Source organism: Bombina bombina, chromosome 2, assembly GCF_027579735.1.
Source record: "Bombina bombina isolate aBomBom1 chromosome 2, aBomBom1.pri, whole genome shotgun sequence".
Classification (NCBI taxonomy): domain Eukaryota; kingdom Metazoa; phylum Chordata; class Amphibia; order Anura; family Bombinatoridae; genus Bombina; species Bombina bombina.
In genome coordinates, this window is record NC_069500.1 from 169364541 (window position 1) to 169382902 (window position 18362).

General features: G+C 37.9%; 1 protein-coding gene across 1 annotated transcript in view; it reads left to right on the forward strand.

Moving 5' to 3' along the window:
• The window catches only part of ERBIN (erbb2 interacting protein), a gene marked incomplete in the record, with an annotated part of 752109 nt that overhangs the window by 379921 nt on the left and 353826 nt on the right, over positions 1–18362 (forward strand). Inside the window, 1 exon segment of the mRNA XM_053701342.1 lies at positions 8640–8757. Coding sequence (XP_053557317.1) covers positions 8640–8757 — 118 coding nt within the window.

Sequence of the window (18362 nt, forward strand, 5' to 3'; positions counted from 1 at the left end):
TAGTGTTATCAACCTGCTTACATCTTCCCGCCTCTAGTTCTCCTTCCAAGAGTGATCTCCAAAATCATCATGGAACAGTCTTTTGTGTTGCTGGTGGCTCCAGCATGGCCACACAGGTTTTGGTATGCGGATCTGGTTCGGATGTCCAGTTGCCCGCCTTGGCCACTTCCGTTACGGCCGGACCTACTATCTCAAGGTCCGTTTTTCCATCAGGATCTCAAATCATAAAATTTGAAGGTATGGAAATTGAACGCTTAGTTCTAAGTCATAGAGGTTTCTTTGACTCAGTGATTAATACTATGTTACAAGCTCGTAAATCTGTCTCTAGAAAGATTTATTATAGAGTTTGGAAGACTTACATTTCATGGTGTTCTTCTCATAAATTCCCCTGGCTTTCTTTTAGAATTCCTAGAATTTTACAGTTCCTTCAGTATGGTTTGGATAAGGGTTTGTCTGCAAGTTCCTTGAAAGGACAAATCTCCGCTCTTTCTGTTTCATTTCACAGAAAGATTGCTATACTTCCTGATATTCACTGTTTTGTACAGGCTTTAGTTCGTATTAAGCCTGTCATTAAATCAATTTCTCCTCCTTGGAGTTTTAATTTGGTTCTGAAGGCTTTACAGGCTCCTCCATTTGAGCCTATGCATTCTTTGGACATTAGACTACTTTCCTGGAAAGTGTTGTTCCTTTTGGCTATTTCTTCTGCTAGAAGAGTTTCTGAGCTAGCTGCTCTTTCTTGTGAGTCTCCTTTAATGATTTTTCATCAGGATAAGGCAGTTTTGTGGACTTCTTTTCAATTTTTACCTAAGGTTGTGAATTCTAACAACATTAGTAGAGAAATTGTTGTCCCTTCCTTGTGTCCTAATCCTAAGAATTCTTTGGAGAGATCCTTACATTCTTTGGATGTGGTAAGAGCTTTGAAATATTATGTGGAAGCTACTAAAAATGTCAGGAAGACTTCCAGTTTATTTGTTTTATTTTCTGGTCCTAGGAAAGGTCAGAAAGCTTCTGCTATTTCTTTGGCTTCTTGGTTGAAACTTTTGATTCATCAAGCTTATTTAGAGTCGGGTCAAACCCCGCCTCAGAGATTTACAGCTCATTCTACTAGATCAGTCTCCACTTCGTGGGCATTTAAGAATGAAGCTTCAGTTGATCAGATTTGCAAAGCAGCTACTTGGTCCTCTTTGCATACATTTACTAAATTCTACCATTTTGATGTATTTGCTTCTTCGGGAGCAGTTTTTGGTAGAAAAGTTCTTCAGGCAGCTGTTTCAGTTTGATTCTTCTTCTTTTGATTTAAGTTTTTTTCTTTCAAAATTGAAAATAACTTATTTTTTGGGTTGTGGATTATTTTTTCAGCGGAATATGGCTGTTTTTATTTTATTCCCTCCCTCTCTAGTGACTCTTGAGTGGAAGACTCCACATCTTGGGTATTAATATCCCATATTACACTAGCTCATGGACTCTTGCCAATTACATGAAAGAAAACATAATTTATGTAAGAACTTACCTGATAAATTCATTTCTTTCATATTGGCAAGAGTCCATGAGGCCCACCCTTTTTATGGTGGTTATGATTTTTTGTATAAAGCACAATTATTTCCAAAGTTCCTTTGTTGATGCTTTCTACTCCTTTCTTTATCACCCCACTGCTTGGCTATTCGTTAAACTGAATTGTGGGTGTGGTGAGGGGTGTATTTATAGGCATTTTGAGGTTTGGGAAACTTTGCCCCTCCTGGTAGGATTGTATATCCCATATGTCACTAGCTCATGGACTCTTGCCAATATAAAATAAATGAATTTATCAGGTAAGTTCTTACATAAATTGTTATATATATATATATATATATATATATATATATATATATATATATATATATATATATATATATATATATATATATATATATATATATATATATATATAATGTGTGTATATATTAGTTGGTAAGTCTGTGTTAAAAAAATAAATAAAAAAAATAGAACTACAGAAAAAAATAAACAAATCAAAAATTAAACCTAATCCCTTTGAAAATAAGACCCCCCCAATGAAAACACCCCCTAATCTAATACTGAACTACTAATAGCCCTTAAAAGGGCCTTTTGTAGGGCATTGCCCTAAGTTTAACCACTCTTTTAAGAATTAAACATACTAACAGTAAAACCCCCACCCACCAAGCCCCCCAAAATATAAAAGCTAAACTATCCATTGCCCTGAAATGGGCATTTGTATGTGCATTGCCCTGAAAAGGGCATTCAGCTCTTTTGCTGCCCACCCCTAATCTAATTTTTTTTTTTTAAATTAACACTAAAGCCCCAAATAGATATTCACGGGTCCTGAAGTCCGGCGGAGACTGTCCTCTTCCATGTGGTGAAGTCTTCTTCCAAGCGGCCGACATCTTCTTTCAAGCGGGGACCTCTTCTTTCTTCAGCCAGGACAGCGGAAATGAAGACCGGCGACCGCAGAGCCATGGAGCGTGGAGGATCCTCTTCTTACAATCGCCGCCGTACACTGAATAGTGAATTCAAGGTACGCGATTAAAGATGGCGTACCTTGAATTTCCTTTTGGCTGATTTGATTCTTTAAAATTAGAAATTTAGAATTTAGCGCAACAAGAATTGGATTCTGACTTATATAGCATTGTTCGTTTACTTCAGCATGCTAATCATTTTATTTGTGATGCAATTTTTGATATTATCAAAATTGATGTTAGATCCATGTCTTTAGCTATTTTAGCTAAAAGAGCTTTGTGACTTAAATCTTGGAATGCTGATATGACATCTAAGTCTAGATTACTATCTCTTTCTTTCCAAGGTAATAATTTATTTGGTTCTCAGTTGGATTCTATTATTTCAACTGTTACTGGGGGTAAGGGAGTTTTTTTGCCTTAGGATGAAAAAACCTAAGTGTAAATCTAAGGCTTTTAATCGTTTTCGTTCCTTTTGTCAAAGTAAGGAAAAAAAACCTAATCCTTCCCCCAAGGAAACTGTTTCCAATTGGAAGCCTTCCTCAAATTGGAATAAATCCAAGCCTTTTAAGAAACCAAAGTCATCCCCTAAGTCCGCATGAAGGTGCGGCCCTCATTCCAGCTCAGCTGGTAGGGGGCAGATTAAAGTTTTTCAAGGATGTTTGGGCAAATTCTGTCCAAAATCAATGGATTCAGAGCATTGTCTCTCAGGGGTACCGAATAGGATTCAGAGTAAGACCTCCTGTGAGAAGATTTTTTTCTCTCACGCATCCCAGTAAATCCAGTAAAAGCTCAGGCTTTCCTGGAGGTTTTAGGGGTAATCATGCCGGTTCCTTTTCAGGAACAAGGTCTGGGGTTTTATTTAAATCTATTCATTGTCCCAAAGAAAGAAATTTCATTCTGACCAGTTCTGGATCTGAAAATTTTGAATAGTTATGTAAGAGTACCAACTTTCAAGATGGTAACTATAAGGACTATTCTGCCTTTTGTTCAGCAAGAACATTATATGTCTACAATAGACTTGCAGGATGCTTCCCTTCATATTCCGATTCATCCAGAACATTATCAGTTCCTTAGATTCTCTTTTCTAGACAAGCATTACCAATTTGTTGCTCTTCCATTTAGCCTAGAAACCACTCCAAGAATCTTTTCAAAGGTTCTGGGTGCTCTACTCTCTTTAATGAGAGAACAGGGTATTGCGGTGTTTCCTTATTTGGACGATATCTTGGTACTAGCTCAGTCTTTACATTCTGCAGAATCTCACACAAATCAACTAGTGTTGTTTCTTCGAAAACATGGTTGGAGGATCAATTTACCAAAAAGTTTCTTGATTCCTCAGACAAGGGTAACCTTTTTAGGTTTCCAGATAGATTCAGTGCCCATGACTCTGTCTCTAACAAACAAGAGACGTTTGAAATTCGTTGCAGCATGTCGGCACCTTCAGTCTCAGTCATTCCCTTCAGTGGCTATGTGCATAGAAGTTTTAGGCCTCATGACTTCAGCATTGGACGCGATTCCTTTTGCTCGTTTTCACGAGACCTCTCCAGCTTTGCATGCTGAATCAATGGTGCCGGTATTATACAAAGATATCACAGTTTAATATCCTTAAATCCCAATGTTCAACACTCTCTGACGTGGTGGTTAAATCACCAGCGTTTAGTTCTAGGGGCCTCTTTTGTTCGGCCGACCTGGATGTGATCACAACAGATGCAAGTCTTTCAGGTTGGGGAGCTGTCTGGGGATCTCTGACAGCACAAGGGGTTTGATTACCAATCAATATTTTAGAACTCCGTGCAATTCTCAGAGCTCTTCAGGTTTGTCCTCTGTTGAAGAGAGAACCATTCATTTGTTTTCAGACAGACAATATTACAACGGTGTCATATGTCAATCATCAGGGTGGGACTCACAGTCCCCAAGCTAGAAAGAAGTATCTCTGATACTTGTTTGGGCGGAATCCAGCTCCTGTCTAATTTCTGCGGTTTATATCCCAGGTGTAGACAATTGGGAGGCGCATTATCTCAGCCGTCAGACTTTACATCCAGGGGAGTGGTCTCTCCATCCGGATGTGTTTTCTCAGATTGTTCAGATGTGGGGTCTTCCAGAAACAAGAAACTTCCCAGATACCTGTCCAGGTCCAGGGATTCTCAGGCGGAAGCAGTGGATGCGCTGACACTTCCTTGGTGTTATCAACCTGCTTATATCTTCCCGCCTCTAGGTCTTCTTCGAAGAGTGATCTCCAAAATCATCATGGAACAATCATTTGTGTTGCTGGTGGCTCCAGCATGGCCCCACAGACTTTGGTATGCAGATCTTGTTCGGATGTCCAGTTGCCCTGCCCGCCTTGGCCACTTCCGTTAAGGCCGGACCTACTGTCTCAAGGTCCGTTTTTTCCATTAGGATCCCAAATCATTAAATTTGAAGGTATGGAAATTGAACGCTTAGTTCTAAATCATAGAGGTTTCTCTGACTCAGTAATTAATACTATGTTACAAGCTCGTAAATCTGTCTCTAGGAAGATTTATTATCGAGTTTGGAAGACTTACATTTCATGGTGTTCTCATAAATTCTCTTGGCATTCTTTTAGAATTCCTAGAATTTTACAGTTTCTTCAGGATGGTTTGGATAATGGTTTGTCTGCAAGTACTTTGAAGGGACAAATCTCTGCTCTTTCTATTTTATTTCACAGAAAGATTGCTACTCTTCCTGATATTCACAGTTTTGTTCAGGCTTTAGTTCGTATTAATCCTGTCATTAAATCAATTTCTCCTCCTTGGAGTCTTAATTTGGTTTTGAGGGCGTTACAGGCTCCTCCATCTGAGCCTATGCACTCTTTGGACATTCCACTACTTTCTTGTAAAGTGTTGTTCCTTTTGGCCATCTCTTCTTTCTGAGCTTTCTGCTCTTTCCTGTGAATCTCCTTTTCTGATTTTTCATCAGGATAAGGTAGTTTTGCGGACTTCATTTAAGTTCTTACCTAAGGTTTTGAATTCTAACAACATTAGTAGATAAATTGTTGTTCCTGCCTTGTGTCCTAATCCTAAGAATTCTTTGGAAAAATCCTTACATTCTTTGGATGTGGTGAGAGCTTTGAAATATTATGTTGAAGCTACTAAAGATTTCAGAAAGACGTCTAGGCAGCTGTTTCAGTTTGATTCTTCTGCTGATGTTTTAAGTTTTTCTTTTCTTCATGAGAATAACTTATATTTTGGGTTGTGGATTAATTTTTCAGCATATGGCTGTTTATTTTTATCCCTCCCTCTCTAGTGACTCTTGCGTGGAGTTCCACATCTTGGGTATTTGATATCCCATGCGTCACTAGCTCATGGACTCTTGCCAATTACATGAAAGAAAACATAGTTTATGTAAAGAACTTACCTGATAAATTAATTTCTTTCATATTGGCAAGAGTCCATGAGGCCCACCCTTTTCTTATGGTGGTTATGATTTTTTTGTATAAAGCACAATTATTTCCAAATTCCTTGGTTGATGCTTTTTACTCCTTTCTTTATCACCCCACTACTTGGCTATTCGCTAAACTGAATTGTGGGTGTGGTGAGGGGTGTATTTATAGGCATTTTGAGGTTTGGGAAACGTTTCCCCTCCTGGTAGGATTGTATATCCCATATGTCACTAGCTCATTGACTCTTGCCAATTAAATGAAAGAAATGCAGTTATAAATAACCCCTTGCTGTTTAAATAATCTTCCTGAAGTGTGACTTCTTTATGCCTCGATAGGATCAAGGGTTAATGTGACCCTGTATAGCAAAAATGTGTATATAAAACTATCTTACCTCCAGGATCCATGCTGTGGAACAGGCACAGCCACTCAAGTGTGACAGTCTTGCAGAGATGGCTCTGACATGGACTTGAGTGTGTAACAGCAAGTAGTGAAACTTGTCAACACTGATTGTCCAAAAGCTGTTAGTCGGCAGTCTGGATGGGTTCGCAGGGGGATATTTAAGCCTTTGGCTGGGGTGTCTTTGCCTGTATTTCCCAACAGTAAGGAATGTAGTCATGGACTCTCCCTGCCTTATGGAAGGAAATACTGCCTTGGCACTAAAATTCTAATAGCAAATATTTATTCCTTAAAATAGGCAAAAGAAACGCAGCGTCTATTTTTCTACATTTAAGCATTTTACAGTTTACAATGCAGTTGTTGCCTTCAAAGAAATTGTGTCACTCTTCTGCTGTAAAACAAGGGGTGTATTTATAGGCATTTTGAGGTTTGGGAAACTTTTCTCCTCCTGGTAGGATTGTATATCCCATACGTCACTAGCTCATGGAGTAGCTCATGGACTCTTGCCAATATGAAAGAAATGAATTTATCAGGTGAGTTTTTACATAAATTATGTTATATATGTGTGTGTGTGTGTGTGTGTGTATATATATATATATATATATATATATATATATATATATATATATGTTTGTGTGTGTGTGTGTATATATAATACATATATGGCTGACGAAGGGGACTAGATCCTCAAACGTTACAATAAAGTAATTGTTTACTTCACTTTAAAAAGACCTGAGAGTGCACCTTTTTTGCTTGGTATTATTCATTTTAAGATTGCACCCAGGCGGTTATCATTGGGTGGGCTGAGCTGGAATTTGGATGACTATATATAAATATATGTATGTGTGTGTATGTGTGTGTATATATATATATATATATATATATATATATATATGTATATGTTTGTGTGTGTGTATCATATTTTTTGTATATTATGTCAAGTGTCATGTACATCTTTAGAATTTGTGAGAGGTGCGTTAGTGGCCGACTGAATAAGTCTAGATTCCTTTGTGTGTGTGCGCGCAGTAGTTCTGGCACTTTTTTTTAAGCTCTCCATTGAGTTGTCATTCTCGTCTGACGTACATTGGGTTCTCTGTCATTTTGTTGCAGCTGCAGAACCACTTAAGCGTCTTATTTGAAGCTCCTTTTACCATCTCGCCCACATTGGCATTTATCTGTGCTCCCTTTACAGCTGTTCACAGGGTAGACACTCCATGTCCAAACCCTTGTTATGCCTCTGATCTCAAGGAAATACTGACAGCCAAGATGGTATCTGATCACTTCTGATCCGCACGGAGACTTTTAATAATAAACATGCATGCACACATTAGGAACATAATGCCTTTATATATTATAGCAATTATCTTTACATTGCTGTTTTGCTTTTGGAAGAGATATAGAAGTAAATATCTGGAATGTGTAAAGCATATACTATGCATTTAAAATAAGAGAGGATGTTAATCTCATACTCATCAGTCAAGACACATTTTCCTATATGATTTTGCTTTGGTTTATAATAGGAAAGAGGCAAGAATTGTAACTGTGGTTGCAGTATAAATATGGGTTAATCCCTGCTTCACACACATGAAGAATGTTTTTGCTAACTGATAATAAAGTGAAATGGCTAACCAAGTCTTTAAGAGAACAATAGAGTAAAATTTAAACTTTCTTAATTCAGATAGTGTACAATTTAAAACAACTTTTCAATGTACTTTTCTTATCCAATTTGCTTTTTCTTTTTATCCTTGGTTGAAAAGGTTACATAAGTTTAGAAGCAGCAATGCACTACTGGATGCTAGCGGAACACTTTTTCTTTTTTTCCTCTTTTTGGTATCCTTAGTTAAAACTTGGCTCTTTTCCACGAGAGCATAAGTTGGTAGGTTCAGGAGCATGCCAATGTCTTGAACGCTGTATAGCAGCAGTCTTTACAACAATGTTTTAACAATGTTATACATATAGTGCACATAACGTGCACGCTCCTGAGCCTAACTCTGTATAATTTAACATAAAAAGAAGCAAAATTTGATGAGGTAATTGGATTTTTTTTTTTAAAGCTGTACAGTAGGAATTATAGAAGTTTAATTTTGACTTCCATGTGCCTTTAACCATCATGCTTTGTGCAGGAGTACCTGTAATATATTTGCCGCTGTGCCATAGTGATTTCCAAATACCAGCTGAGAGTTGTATGTCTCTCTCTTGTGATTCAAAAAGTATTTTCCATTATTATTTAAATGTTGATTTTTTTTTATCTTGTCACATCCTGTATGCTAGAATTTTAAGCCACACTATCCCCCATCCATTGTTTTGTTTTTATTCTCCCTGCACACGTTTGTGAAGTGGAAAATGGAAACTGACTGTCATTCTCTTTCCAACAGCAACTATTCAACTGCCAGTCTCTGCACAAGCTGAGTTTGCCGGACAATGACCTAACAATATTGCCAGCATCTATAGCAAATCTCATTAATCTCAGGGAACTAGATGTCAGCAAGAATGGTAAGTTCCCTTTTTATTTTCTCCCTATGTTAGTTATGTATGCAACTGAGTACTCAAACTTGTAGAATGTTTAGTTTTTCTGTTATTTAAGGCAGATTTTGTAGGGATATGCTACATTTAATAAAAATGCTTTAACAAATTAGAACATTTTTTATTATTGCTATTTAGACCTATATTTGTATATGTTATAAAATGATATATGATCCAGATCACTCTATAATGCCACCTGGTAGGGAACATGTTTCTGTGGAGAACACTGAAGTCAGTAGCAAAATGAAGTTTCCTATAAACACTATATACATAGAACAATAGTAATTACATATACAGATTTTTTTCAAAATCAAGAAAGCATTTTAAATTGAATATTTTTTATTATTGAAACATTTTCTAAGTTGTGCCTTTTATATTATATATATATATATGTATGTGTATGTATATGTGCGTATGTATGTATGTATGTGTATATATATATATATATATATATATATATATATATATATATATATATATATATATATATATATATATATATATATATTAGCAGATCCGCAACAACTGGACTTTTCATCTGATGAAGTGGACTGTTTGATCCCAGAAACGTCATTGTTCACAATAAATTGCTAAACTTAGAAAAAGGAGCAGATCCAAACTCACTGGACTTTCAATGTTATTTTTGTTTCTGACACCTTGGCATTGACTTTGGAAAGTGAGAGTGCTAATCCCTTGCAAGCTTGAGATAGATATATATATATACACAGTATATTATATATATATATATATATATATATATATATATATATTAAAAAGGAGAGCGCCACAAACTGAGAAATGTATATTTTAGTTGCTTAGTTGCAATCAACTAAAGATTTTATGCCACTAGTATATACTAGGTATCTAATCACTTGATTAAGGGCTGAACTGAAGCTGTTTTTAGGAACAAGAAAGGTTGTATGAGTGTATATAAACCGCGCTGTATACAGCAAATATAAACTAGAAATACACAATTTGTAGAAAAAAAAACACTTTATTTTACTGACAGACCATGTCTTAGAAGAACATTTAAAAAGATATAACACATACCTATTCACAAAGCAATAGTATTAAATGTTGCTATTGTATATATTCCTAACACATAGGTTTAAAAAACTATTTGCACAATGGAGGGCAAATTAAAGTTTTTGAGATGAAATGGAGCACTATTGTCCCCACTTTCATACAATATACAAATTTACAACATACAAATATGCAGTATTAAATCACAAGTATAAAAACCTTTTAACAAACTAAAATTCATATAATACTCTGATAAATGAAGAGCGAGAGAAACTGCAAACACTTACCTGGCCAGACTGTGTATACGTTACCACTACTAGTTTCAGGGCCATGCCATGCAGTAATTTAAACCCTTGGTTACTCTGTGTAAAAAAAATAGGTTAAACCACTTGTCAGTTCATGTATCAACTCCTATGTATAATAAAATAATCATAAAGCAAAAAGTTCTGCCTCCTAACTTGATGGGCTGGTTCCTATAGTTTAAACAAATGTGGCAAGCATTGCTTAAGGGGATAAACATAGATGACAATTGCGTTGTTCCCCATGAAGGGACATATACTTGGCATCCTTCTCTTATAGGTGTTTTTTTTTTTTTTTAGAATGTCCTTTTAACTGCTATTTCTTTCCTTAGATATGGAGAGTCCACAACGTCATCAATTACTAGTGGAAATATCACTCCTGGCCAGCAGGAGGAGGCAAAGAGCACCCCAGCAAAGCTGTTAAGTGTCACCCCCCTTCCCACAATCCTAAGTCATTCTCTTTGCCTTTGTCAATGGAGGAGGTGAAGTTTTGGTGTCTGAAGAAAACTGGATTTCTTTTCGCTGCAAGCAAGATTTTTTTTGGGTATAGCGGTAGTCCACATCAATCTCTGCAGTAGAGTAGTGGTGGCTTTAAAGCAGTTAGGAACTTGTGAGGTGGACCTTGCTACATTTTCCTAACATTTTGCTGCCCTAGTATAGAAAGCCAGAGTAGATTTACTCTGTTCGTTCTTTTTTCTACAGGTCTCTGTGAGGAGTATGTGTACCCTCACACCGTGTAAGCTGTCCTACTGCCGGACGGCTAGATGCAGGTAAGTTCTCCTTGTCTTCTAGGTATAAAGACTGCACTTATGAAGACAGTTAGCTGAGCTCTGGGACTCCCTAATATAAGTAACTCCGCAAACATTTATTGGTACTTCTTAATCCTTTAGGCTATAGGATTATTGGTGCAGGCACTTTTGTATGTGGGGCTCACATTATGTAAAAGGACTGTGTGTGTTTCAACTGGGCGCAGTAGTTATTATGGGCTCTTATGATTCTCTCAAAGACAAGTTGTCAGTGATTTCTAGTGTATCTCTACGGCTGTTGATTAGCCATTTTTAGAAAGCCAGTCTCATGTCAGTTAGAGCAACTGGGATGCGCACAGATGGAATGAGGGGGGAGACTGTTTGTTTATAAGACAAGTACGGATTTCAGCTAAGGCTCTGTGTAATTTCATTTAGACCCTTTTTCCAGGCAGAGGAACGCGTGTTTTATGCTATACTGCTCAGTTCCTGTTCATTGTCAGGTTTGCGGTCACATGACACTCCTCTCGGATGCTCAGAGGAGCGGCACCATTCCTCCTCTGTCTTCTGTGTCTGTTTGCTGCGGCAAGCCTGACTGTGTGTCAAATCCGATCTTTTGGTCTCCTAGTACATCGGATTTTCTCCTAGTAGTGCGATTAGGCACCTCAGTATATCGGAGGTGTAGTGGTGCTGTAGGAGTTTTAGTTAATTTGCATATATATATAACCTATCTTTAAATTTAAAGTGACAGTGGGGGGGGGGGGGGGATTTTCTAATTATTTTTTTTATTTGTTATTAAACTTTTGGTCAGGGAATCTGAAGATATTCCACTTAACAAATGTTTATTGTGCCTGGAGGCACCAATTGTTGTGCCCATGCAATTTTGTGACTTTTGTTTAGTTTCAACACTAAAGTATAAGAATAAAATATTGCCCTCTGAGCCAAATATTTCTCAGGATGATGCTGTTCAGGCAATGTCACAGCTTTCTCCTTAAACGTCCCAAGCTTTTATGGCGTCACATACAGTGCCCGGCAGTTCCCCTTAACCTCCTGGAGAAGTTTTATTTGCCTGCGAAAGTTGCTGCCCAGGTATCTACTGCAGTATCTGCGTCATTTTCTGCTTTTCTTATGCTAAAGGGAAAACACAAGAGGAAAATTAGCGATTCAGATAGTAAGGTTTCTGTTCAAACCTCTGCTACTCAGGTTGCCCTCTCTCAGAAGTCTGATGAGGAGGATACGTCTGTAGCCTCTGAGGGATAAATCTCAGATTTGGACAGTTTAATTCCTTCATCTGATACTGAAGTAGTAACCTTCAGATTTAAGTTTGAACACCTTTGTGTATTGTTAAAGGAGGTTTTGGCTACTTTGGACGACTCTGATACTCCTGTCGTTGTCAACCCTAAGAAATCTAGTAAACGTAATAAATACTTCGATGTTCCTTCCTCTGTGGAAGTGTTTCCTGTTCCAGACAGTGCAACAGAGATTTTTGAACATGAATGGGAGAAGCCAGGGATAACTTTTTTTTTCCCCCTGTCTTTAAAAAACATAATTTATGTAAGAACTTACCTGATAAATTCATTTCTTTCATATTAGCAAGAGTCCATGAGCTAGTGACGTATGGGATATACATTCCTACCAGGAGGGGCAAAGTTTCCCAAACCTTAAAATGCCTATAAATACACCCCTCACCACACCCACAATTCAGTTTAACGAATAGCCAAGAAGTGGGGTGATAAGAAAAAAGTGCGAAAGCATATAAAATAAGGAATTGGAATAATTGTGCTTTATACAAAAAAATCAAAACCACCACAAAAAAGGGCGGGCCTCATGGACTCTTGCTAATATGAAAGAAATGAATTTATCAGGTAAGTTCTTACATAAATTATGTTTTCTTTCATGTAATTAGCAAGAGTCCATGAGCTAGTGACGTATGGGATAATGATTACCCAAGATGTGGATCTTTCCACACAAGAGTCACTAGAGAGGGAGGGATAAAATAAAGACAGCCAATTCCTGCTGAAAATAATCCACACCCAAAATAAAGTTTAATGAAAAACAGAAGCAGAAGATTCAAACTGAAACCGCTGCCTGAAGTACTTTTCTACCAAAAACTGCTTCAGAAGAAGAAAATACATCAAAATGGTAGAATTTAGTAAAAATATGCAAAGAGGACCAAGTTGCCGCTTTGCAAATCTGATCAACCGAAGCTTCATTCCTAAACGCCCAGGAAGTAGAAACTGACCTAGTAGAATGAGCTGTAATCCTCTGAGGCGGAGTTTTACCCGACTCAACATAGGCAAGAGGAATTAAAGATTTCAACCAAGATGCCAAAGAAATGGCAGAAGCTTTCTGGCCTTTTCTAGAACCGGAAAAGATAACAAATAGACTAGAAGTCTTTCGAAAAGATTTAGTAGCTTCAACATAATATTTCAAAGCTCTAACAACATCCAAAGAATGCAACGATTTCTCCTTAGGATTTTTAGGATTAGGACATAATGAAGGAACCACAATTTCTCTACTAATGTTGTTGGAATTCACAACTTTAGGTAAAAATTCAAAAGAAGTTCGCAACACCGCCTTATCCTGATGAAAAATCAGAAAAGGAGACTCACAAGAAAGAGCAGATAATTCAGAAACTCTTCTGGCAGAAGAGATGGCTAAAAGGAACAAGACTTTCCAAGAAAGTAATTTAATGTCCAATGAATGCATAGGTTCAAATGGAGGAGCTTGAAGAGCCCCCAGAACCAAATTCAAACTCCAAGGAGGAGAAATTGACTTAATGACAGGTTTTATACGAACCAAAGCTTGTACAAAACAATGAATATCAGGAAGAATAGCAATCTTTCTGTGAAAAAGAACAGAAAGAGCAGAGATTTGTCCTTTCAAGGAACTTGCGGACAAACCCTTATCTAAACCATCCTGAAGAAACTGTAATATTCTCGGTATTCTAAAAGAATGCCAAGAAAAATGATGAGAAAGACACCAAGAAATATAAGTCTTCCAGACTCTATAATATATCTCTCTAGATACAGATTTACGAGCCTGTAACATAGTATCAATCACAGAGTCAGAGAAACCTCTTTGACTAAGAATCAAGCGTTCAATCTCCATACCTTTAAATTTAAGGATTTCAGATCCTGATGGAAAAAAGGACCTTGAGACAGAAGGTCTGGTCTTAACGGAAGAGTCCACGGTTGGCAAGAGGCCATCCGGACAAGATCCGCATACCAAAACCTGTGAGGCCATGCCGGAGCTACCAGCAGAACAAACGAGCATTCCTTCAGAATCTTGGAGATTACTCTTGGAAGAAGAACTAGAGGCGGAAAGATATAGGCAGGATGATACTTCCACGGAAGTGATAATGCATCCACTGCCTCCGCCTGAGGATCCCGGGATCTGGACAGATACCTGGGAAGTTTCTTGTTTAGATGAGAGGCCATCAGATCTATTTCTGGAAGCCCCCACATTTGAACAATCTGAAGAAATACCTCTGGGTGAAGAGACCATTCGCCCGGATGCAACTTTTGGCGACTGAGATAATCCGCTTCCCAATTGTCTACACCTGGGATATGAACCACAGAGATTAGACAGGAGCTGGATTCCGCCCAAACCAAAATTCGAGATACTTCTTTCATAGCCAGAGGACTGTGAGTCCCTCCTTGATGATTGATGTATGCCACAGTTGTGACATTGTCTGTCTGAAAACAAATGAACGATTCTCTCTTCAGAAGAGGCCAAAACTTGAAGAGCTCTGAAAATTGCACGGAGTTCCAAAATATTGATCGGTAATCTCACCTCCTGAGATTCCCAAACTCCTTGTGCCGTCAGAGATCCCCACACAGCTCCCCAACCTGTGAGACTTGCATCTGTTGAAATTACAGTCCAGGTCGGAAGCACAAAAGAAGCCCCCTGAATTAAACGATGGTGATCTGTCCACCACGTTAGAGAGTGTCGAACAATCGGTTTTAAAGATATTAATTGAGATATCTTTGTGTAATCCTTGCACCATTGATTCAGCATACAAAGCTGAAGAGGTCGCATGTGAAAACGAGCAAAGGGGATCGGTCCGATGCAGCAGTCATAAGACCTAGAATTTCCATGCATAAGGCTACCGAAGGGAATGATTGTGACTGAAGGTTTCGACAAGCTGCAATCAATTTTAGACGTCTCTTGTCTGTTAAAGACAAAGTCATGGACACTGAATCTATCTGGAAACCTAGAAAGGTTACCCTTGTCTGAGGAATCAAAGAACTTTTTGGTAAATTGATCCTCCAACCATGATCTTGAAGAAACAACACAAGTCGATTCGTATGAGATTCTGCTAAATGTAAAGACTGAGCAAGTACCAAGATATCGTCCAAATAAGGAAATACCACAATACCCTGTTCTCTGATTACAGACAGAAGGGCACCGAGAATCTTTGTAAAAATTCTTGGAGCTGTAGCTAGGCCAAACGGTAGAGCCACAAACTGGTAATGCTTGTCCAGAAAAGAGAATCTCAGGAACTGATAATGATCTGGATGAATCGGAATATGCAGATATGCATCCTGTAAATCTATTGTGGACATATAATTCCCTTGCTGAACAAAAGGCAAGATAGTCCTTACAGTTACCATCTTGAACGTTGGTATCCTTGCATAACGATTCAATATTTTTAGATCCAGAACTGGTCTGAAGGAATTCTCCTTCTTTGGTACAATGAAGAGATTTGAATAAAACCCCATCCCCTGTTCCGGAACTGGAACTGGCATAATTACTCCAGCCAACTCTAGATCTGAAACACAATTCAGAAATGCTTGAGCTTTCACTGGATTTACTGGGACACGGGAAAGAAAAAATCTCTTTGCAGGAGGTCTCATCTTGAAACCAATTCTGTACCCTTCTGAAACAATATTCTGAATCCAAAGATTGTGAACAGAATTGATCCAAATTTCTTTGAAAAAACGTAACCTGCCCCCTACCAGCTGAGCTGGAATGAGGGCCGCACCTTCATGTGGACTTAGAAGCAGGCTTTGCCTTTCTAGCAGGCTTGGATTTATTCCAGACTGGAGATGGTTTCCAAACTGAAACTGCTCCTGAGGACGAAGGATCAGGCTTTTGTTCTTTGTTGAAACGAAAGGAACGAAAACGATTATTAGCCCTGTTTTTACCTTTAGATTTTTTATCCTGTGGTAAAAAAGTTCCTTTCCCACCAGTAACAGTTGAAATAATAGAATCCAACTGAGAACCAAATAATTTGTTACCCTGGAAAGAAATGGAAAGTAGAGTTGATTTAGACGCCATATCAGCATTCCAAGTCTTAAGCCATAAAGCTCTTCTAGCTAAAATAGCTAGAGACATAAACCTGACATCAACTCTGATAATATCAAAAATGGCATCACAGATAAAATTATTAGCATGCTGAAGAAGAATAATAATATCATGAGAATCACGATTTGCTACTTGTTGCGCTAAGGTTTCCAACCAAAAAGTTGAAGCTGCAGCAACATCAGCCAATGATATAGCAGGTCTAAGAAGATTACCTGAACACAGATAAGCTTTTCTTAGAAAGGATTCAATTTTTCTATCTAAAGGATCTTTAAATGAAGTATCATCTGACGTAGGAATGGTAGTACGTTTAGCAAGGGTAGAAATAGCCCCATCGACTTTAGGGATTTTGTCCCAAAATTCTAACCTGTCAGACGGTACAGGATATAATTGCTTAAAACGTTTAGAAGGAGTAAATGAATTACCCAATTTATCCCATTCTTTGGAAATTACTGCAGAAATAGCATTAGGAACAGGAAAAACTTCTGGAATAACCACAGGAGCTTTAAATACCTTATCCAAACGTTTAAAATTAGTATCAAGAGGACCAGAATCCTCTATTTCTAAAGCGATTAGTACTTCTTTAAGTAAAGAACGAATAAATTCCATTTTAAATAAATATGAAGATTTATCAGCATCAATCTCTGAGACAGAATCCTCTGTACCAGAAGAGTCATCAGAATCAGAATGATGATGTTCATTTAAAAATTCATCTGTAGAGAGAGAAGATTTAAAAGACTTTTTACGTTTACTAGAAGGAGAAATAACAGACATAGCCTTCTTTATGGATTCAGAAACAAAATCTCTTATGTTATCAGGAACATTCTGCACCTTAGATGTTGAGGGAACTGCAACAGGCAATGGTACATTACTAAAGGAAATATTATCTGCATTAACAAGTTTGTCATGACAATTAATACAAACAACAGCCGGAGGAATAGCTACCAAAAGTTTACAGCAGATACACTTAGCTTTGGTAGATCCAGCACTAGACAGCGATTTTCCTGTAGTATCTTCTGGCTCAGATGCAACGTGAGACATCTTGCAATATGTAAGAGAAAAAACAACATATAAAGCAAAATAGATCAAATTCCTTATATGACAGTTTCAGGAATGGGAAAAAATGCCAAAGAACAAGCTTCTAGCAACCAGAAGCAATGAAAAATGAGACTTAAATAATGTGGAGACAAAAAAAGACGCCCATATTTTTTTAGCGCCAAATAAGACGCCCACATTATTTGGCGCCTAAATGCTTTTGGCGCAAAAAATGACGCCACATCCGGAACGCCGACATTTTTGGCGCAAAATAACGTCAAAAAAATGACGCAACTTCCGGCGACACGTATGACGCCGGAAACGGAAAAGAATTTTTGCGCCAAAAAAGTCTGCGCCAAGAATGACGCAATAAAATGAAGCATTTTCAGCCCCCGCGAGCCTAACAGCCCACAGGGAAAAAAAGTCAAATTTTTGAAGGTAAGAAAAAATGAATAATTCAAATGCATAATCCCAAATATGAAACTGTCTGAAAAATAAGGAAAGTTGAACATTCTGAGTCAAGGCAAATAAATGTTTGAATACATATATTTAGAACTTTATAAACAAAGTGCCCAACCATAGCTTAGAGTGTCACAGAAAAATAAGATTTACTTACACCAGGACACTCATCTACATGTTTGTAGAAAGCCAAACCAGTACTGAAACGAGAATCAGCAGAGGTAATGGTATATATAAGAGTATATCGTCGATCTGAAAAGGGAGGTAAGAGATGAATCTCTACGACCGATAACAGAGAACCTTATGAAATAGACCCCGTAGAAGGAGATCACTGCATTCAAATAGGCAATACTCTCCTCACATCCCTCTGACATTCACTGCACGCTGAGAGGAAAACCGGGCTCCAACTTGCTGCGGAGCGCATATCAACGTAGAATCTAGCACAAACTTACTTCACCACCTCCATCGGAGGCAAAGTTTGTAAAACTGAATTGTGGGTGTGGTGAGGGGTGTATTTATAGGCATTTTAAGGTTTGGGAAACTTTGCCCCTCCTGGTAGGAATGTATATCCCATACGTCACTAGCTCATGGACTCTTGCTAATTACATGAAAGAAATATGTTTCCTGTTGCTGACTCCATTAAAGATTCATGGCGCATGGTGCCTAAACTAGAAGGGGCCATTTCTACTCTGGCTTAGAGAACTACTGT